The sequence below is a fragment of the Mesocricetus auratus genome, unplaced genomic scaffold (assembly GCF_017639785.1).
Source record: "Mesocricetus auratus isolate SY011 unplaced genomic scaffold, BCM_Maur_2.0 Super-Scaffold_100004, whole genome shotgun sequence".
NCBI lineage: Eukaryota > Metazoa > Chordata > Mammalia > Rodentia > Cricetidae > Mesocricetus > Mesocricetus auratus.
Window position 1 is genome coordinate 99,051,747 of NW_024429189.1, and position 6,594 is coordinate 99,058,340.

General features: G+C 40.3%; 1 protein-coding gene across 4 annotated transcripts in view; it reads right to left on the minus strand.

The window, feature by feature from the left end:
- Window positions 1-2,793: 2,793 nt before the first annotated feature.
- Window positions 2,794-6,594, minus strand: part of Gpcpd1 (glycerophosphocholine phosphodiesterase 1) — a 60,323-nt gene continuing 56,522 nt past the window's right edge. For all 4 annotated transcript variants that reach the window (XM_040746345.1, XM_040746343.1, XM_040746344.1 and 1 more), the window contains one exon: window positions 2,794-4,567. In XM_040746345.1, the coding sequence (XP_040602279.1) occupies window positions 4,378-4,567 (190 nt within the window). In that variant the 3' untranslated portion in view covers window positions 2,794-4,377. The remainder of the gene's footprint in view (window positions 4,568-6,594) is intronic.

Consider the following 6,594-nt stretch of genomic DNA (forward strand, 5'->3'; position numbering starts at 1 on the left):
TGGGCCAGCCTGATGGCCCAAGTTCAGTCCATGGAACCCATAGGAGCACTGCGGCATGTGAACATGCCCAAATGCACACCCACATGCAAACACAAAACAAATGTAATAAAAAATTTTATAAAGACCTGAGTATCTGTTAGGATCTAAGAATGATCTTTTAAATGCATAAATGCAAAAAGCAACTCATGTTACTGGAAACAAACATTTTGCATTAAGTATTCTAGTCAGAACGACTTTTAAAACATTAGTGTCACACACATCCTGCCTCAATATTTAAATATAGCAAGTCAACACAACACTATTTCAAAGGCTGAGCAGACTCTCTGGCATGTGAGGTGACTCTCAAGTTAAGAAATATATGGGAGAAAGTTAACTGAAAACAACTGGGCAGCTGCCTTACCACATAATCACATGGGTTCAGCAAGAGAAAAGCCATACTTCTGCCCTTCCCTTAGCTAAGCAGACTGGAGGGGTTACTGGGGGATAACTTGAAGCCATGGAATGTGCTACACTTGGCTAAGCATTTCTGCATTAGCTCACCTCTCAGCCTGCTTTCCATCTGATGCAACAGGTAGAGAGAATGTTCATAAAAACAACATACTGTGTAGATTAATCCAATAAAATTCCTACTGTCCTAAATACTACTTTCTCCAGTGGGTTTTTGTTGTTGGGGATGGAGTTGAGACTGGGTATCACTGTGTAGCCCTGGTTGGCCTAGAACTCACTATGTGAATCAGGGTAGCCTTGAACTCAAAGATCTGCCTGTCTTTTCAGTGCCGAGATAAAAGCATGCCATCACACCTCGTTCTTTTCTTTAGTTTTAAAGGATTATTTTATTCACATAGGTGTTTTGCCTACATGTATGTCTGTGCGCCATATGATGAATGCTCACAAAGGCCAGAAGAGGATGTCAGATGCCCTGGAACTGTAGATCCAGAGGTTGTGAGCCACATGTAGTTGCTGGGAATTCAACCTGGGTCCTCTGGAAGAAAATCCAATGGTAACCACTGGGCCATCTCTCCATTCCTGCTTTGAATCAATACTGGGATTCTCATATTTCTGCGTTCAAAATAGCTTCCCCGCGCCCCCCCCCAAAAACCCATGACTTCGGCCTGAGTTTTAGAAGGCTGTGATTCAAACTGTCACAACTGTTCAGACTACAGCTCCATTAAGGACTTTTTTTTTCCACATGTATTCCAAGCTGGCCTCACACTTAATATGTAGCAAGTTAACCTTGAACTTCTGGGTCTCCTGCCTCTACATCTTGGGACTACAGGACACATACACTATTATTGTTTATAAAGACTAGGGATTGAGCCCGGCGGTGGTGGCGCATGCCTTTAATCCCAGCACTCAGGAGGCAGAGGCAGGCGGATCGCTGTGAGTTCGAGGCCAGGCTGGACCGATAGCCTCCAAAACAATACAGAGAAACCCTGTCTTGTAAAAAACCAAAAAAAAAAAAAAAAAAAAAAAAAAAAGACTAGGGATTGAATCCAGACCTTCATGTCTACTCTTATCAACTGAGCTACATACACCCCCAAGTCCTTATAGCACAGTCTTAATCATACATGCCCTAACAATTTAAATATCTCAAATCTAATTATCAATCTATAGATGCCCAGTGAAGTTACTTGAATGCCAAATGGTGCTATACTATATTTCTTGAAAATCACACAACCAAAATCTAAAATGAAAGAGTAAATAAATTGCATCTAAATCTCAATGAAGGGCATTCTTTTATGAATCCAGTGTAACCCAACACTGTAGATGATACAATGCAGTGGCAGCTACAGGGGAAATGGCAGGCAGAAGAGACAATGGTCATTTATCATGACTAGCAAATTGGAATGCACTGTACACACGCCCAAAGAGCTCTACCATCCAAGATGAGAGGAAGTCAGGAAAACCCTTAACACCACCACACAGGGGGAGCTGTATGTCTCGGTCTACACTGGTCTACACTCAGTAGTGCTAGGACACATCTCCAGGGAGTAATGCCAGAGAATCAGCTTATAAAACTTTCCAGAAAGTACAAAAATAATGTAACATTAAGCCTCTACATGTAAAAACTGACATCAGAGCTGAGGGTAGTGATACACACCTTTGATTCCAGCACTTTGGAGGCAGAGGCCAGCCTGGTCTACAGAGTGAGTTCTAGGACAGTCACGCCTACAAAGAGAAACCCTGTCCCAGAAAAAACAACAGCAACAACCACAACAAAAGCCTGAAAAGTCAAAACCAAACCTGAAATCAATAAGCTATCCCAGTGGTTATAATGTAAGCCACTTCAAACTGCATTCCTACCAAGTACATTTCATGCACTGTGGAAATAAAAATAAGGTACGTAAGATGAATGTCAACTGTATCTCTATGGAATGACCCAAGGCTCATTAAGATGACTGGCGAACACAATAAAATGAATAGTAAGACAGTGTTGGCAGTGGAGAAAGTTAGATGAGTATGGCAGAGTAAAGAGACTGGGGTGCAGGGGTGGTCATGGCTGAGTAGAAAGGTGACAGCTAGTGATATGGAGACATGGGTTAGCCCAGGTAAATAGTCCATTAACAATAAGAGAGGAAGGACAGTGGCCAGGTTCTATGGCCATGGAGCTAGAAGTGGAAAGCTGTGAGAAGGACCACAGAACCAAACTAGAAAAGGATAAGGGAGTGCTCACCACATGGTGTGCAGGTCTACAGAAGAAAAACAGTTCTGTTTCTGAAGGTAGCAATTATATGAAAGTGTTAAAAACCCATTGAAATGGAAAAAGATATAGAAATACGCTCGCAAAAGGCATTTTCTAAATTATGTTTACTGTTAACCATCATGTTACAAATGCAGTACCAGAGGACTGCAGACCCATCTTCCCACAGTGAAGAGACTGTTAAAAACAAATGAGGAAGCCAAAGATGGTGGCGCATGACTTTAATAACACTCAGGAGGCAGAGGCAGATGGATCTGAGAGTTCAAAGCCAGCACGGTTTACACAGTGAGGTCCAGGACAGTCAGGGCTACATAGGTTGTCTTAAAAAACAAAAAACAAAAACAAAAGGTACAACTTGTCATTTCAAGTCTGGGGTTGAACACACTGCCTCAGTAGGACACACTGAGAATGAGTAGTGAGCCAGCCTAAACAGTCAGAATGAAGTTTCTATTTGTCAGAATACCATTATAAAACCATCTTACAAAAGTAACACCTTCTTGAAATTCCATTTTAAGATAAAGAAAAAATAAATCTGTCATTTTATTTAACATTCATTCTGAAGTTACAGTTTTATCAATACAATCTGCTTCTAGTGAAGAAGTCTTAGTATAATCCTAAAAACATGCATTTATACACAGTAAGATCTTCTACACTCCTAAATAAATTACATACATGATATATACATTAAACAATAAAGAATACCACTTTGAGAATTCAGGACATTTTTCTGCATGGGGTTTTAACTACTGTGTAACATACACACAGCAATTACGTTTACTAGGTAGTGAGACACTAAATAAGCATATTCAAAGTGTCTACAAACAGACTTTGTTTTTTAGGCGACAAAATATTTTCAGTCCTTGACATCTTCTCACTCACCTAGCACCAGATGCAAGGACTTAACAGTAAACATGTACAATCTCATGCTTAAAACCTAAAGCACGCATTGAGTCAGATTTGTATATTGTGATCTATGCTAAGATATATGCAATATATACTTCTCACTAACATTTTATACATCAAGTTACCCTGCAGCATTCCAGAAATTTAATATTTATACAAAACAGTTTGGAAAGGTTTATGGAACAAGTTTCATGGTTCAGCTGCAGGCTGGTTTGGGTCAGCGGGGAAGTGGCAGCAGTCTGAGGTTTATACTGAATGAAGACGGCACATGTTCATATCAACTCATGTAAAGAGACCTGTGTACACAGATGACAAAAGATCTGTACAGCTGGAGCCACCAGTGCAAATGCATGCGTATGAGGTACTTAATTTTTCCCATGGTCAGGTATAATTATGCAGTCATTCTTCTCAAGTACTGAAGATTTAAGACCTAATCAAATGAAAAGCCTGAACTTTAAATATCAGATATCTATACAATTAATTTCTAAGTATTATGCTTTTAATGAAGATTCAATTTTACAGGCTTAGATATCCCACTGGATATAATTAACAGTACATTTTCTCATTGTACAGACCAACTGGTATTATACCTGACCAAGTAAGTGTAAATAGCATACTTGATATTCTTGCAGGAACTGTAATGAAATAGTAACATTCTTCATTATTGCTTCATTGGATTGAGAAACCTACAAGGCAGAGAAGCAGTGCTCAACGATGACACTTTGCCTCAGAGCAGTGGTGCATGCCCCCAGATGTCCTCTGTGCACCAAAAACTATGAGTTCTCCACATTATCAATGCCATTGGCATCTACATGGATATGAGACTCCCCACACAAGGAAGAAGGGACAAAGTGGCTAACAGTGGAACACAAACAGTTCTTAAGTTCTGGCAATTCTTGCTTCAGGCGCTCCAACTGCTCTACTTGGAATATATTTGGCTGTTCAGGCATCCAATCGTATATCCTATGGCAAAACAAACACACACACACAAAATTAATGTAATTCCATGTTTATTAAAGGCTGTCTGACTTAACATTTTCACGACAATCCTGGCATATCCTTATTACTAAGATTTTATTCTACTTTATGATAAAGACCAAAGTGTTAACAGAACTGTTCTTTTAAAGTTCTGTTATAAAGCAAATCTTTCAATCAGAAAATAGAACCTGTAGTTTGAGTGACTCTGGAAGTGTATGTCCTCCAAGTCAATTAACTGGTGGTGCCATATTTTAGGAGGAGAAGCTCCTGAGACCTGGGACTGGTCCCCAGCGACTTACGTCACAAATGATCGATATCTAGTGTGGAGGAGAATGCAGAGGGAGGCTCTGGTGAGTGAGGCCTGCCCACAGTAGAGACCAGCTTCACATGCTGCTCTGTGAGAGCCACACAACAACACAGGGCCATAAGAGAATGTTCATGTCACAGGAGGGAAGACAGTCTTATACAGAATAGAGACACAGTAACTCTACCTGGATACAGTAACATAAAGATCTGAGGTATAGTACTTCTGTAGCATGAATGGTGATACTCTAGGTTTGGTTCCCAGCACTGAAAACCATCCATCCATTCAACCAACCAAACAAACAAAAGGACAAAACCGAACATGTGCAAGAGAATAACAAGCAGTACTTAACATCACACTCTCCTCACATCCCATTAAAATTTAAGAGAATTTTAAAAGTACAGGAGTATGCCAAGTAATAAACAAAGCAGTGAAATTGTGGAAATTGCGGGGAAAGATGGTTAGTAAAAAAAAAAAAAAAAAGGAAAGTAAAAATGAAAAGATCAATCACCAGCCATTGACAGGCAAAACAGTTTTTAAAAGTGGCACGAGTTCCGAGCAGCAATTAAGTATCTCACTCTGGCCATAGCTGCCCCTCCCTGACACTGACTTTTAAAGTGAATAGATGTCTCTTAAAATGGAAGATGAGGTTCATGGGAAGGCATGGTATTCTAGAAGACTACCACCGCTGCTACCAGCAGCAAAAGAACATATAAACCAATCAAGCACAGAGGTAACCCTTCCGCCCTCAGGTCTCCTCTCAGCTGACCAGTCAAAGTTGCCCAGGCATGATGCAGACATTCTCTTATGAGGAATCCAATCAGCTAAAATAAAGCCTTAAACACTAACCTCAGAGGTATGAACAAGCAGGCCACCGAGACCACTCTATAACAACGCCCAAGTCAACAGTCACCCACCCAGACTTCTAATTAATTTCCTATATTTCAATCTCATCTGGGAGACCAAGAATACTTTTAAACATGGAATATGAAAAAACTTTAAAAAGACAAAAATAAAATTACCATCAAGATTTTCATCTGATGAGAAGAGGCTACTACATGTTCTGTAAATAGCCCTTTCAGAACAAAACAAAACATAGTAGCATATATAGAAAACTCAGTAAGAACAGATGGAAAGGATCAGAGTCTTCCAGAGTAGGATGAAGAGAAAACAGAGAAATGACTACAAGTGTGGTCCAAGAGTTAACAATACAGAGGACTTAAAGAAAATAAACCCAGAAACATGTAAAGTACAACATTCCCTACTGTTTCTCCAGTATTCACTCCATCACTAAGCTACATTCCCACCCCAAAGTTCCACATCTCTGCATTCCCCAAAACAGGGTCTCGTGTCTGGCTTTGGAATTGACCTTCTGATCCTCATGTCTTTGCCTGTTTTGGGTTACTGACACACACCACCACACCAAGTCTGCGCTGTGCTGGAAATGAACTGGGTTTTGTGCAGCTAGGTAAATACTGTACCAACTAAGCTGCATGCCCAGCCCACTCTTTAATGACACACACCAGTGCTCAGAACAGGAGTGAAACCAGACTTAGAAGGTCCATCTCTGGGATTTCAGAGCACTGGTAACAAACAGATTCTCTGAAACGTCACAGGGGAAACAATTATACTTCAGGAAACAACAACCAAAGTGACTCTGATCACAGTCCTCAATGATAGCATTGAAAACGGAGCAATGATGGTGAAA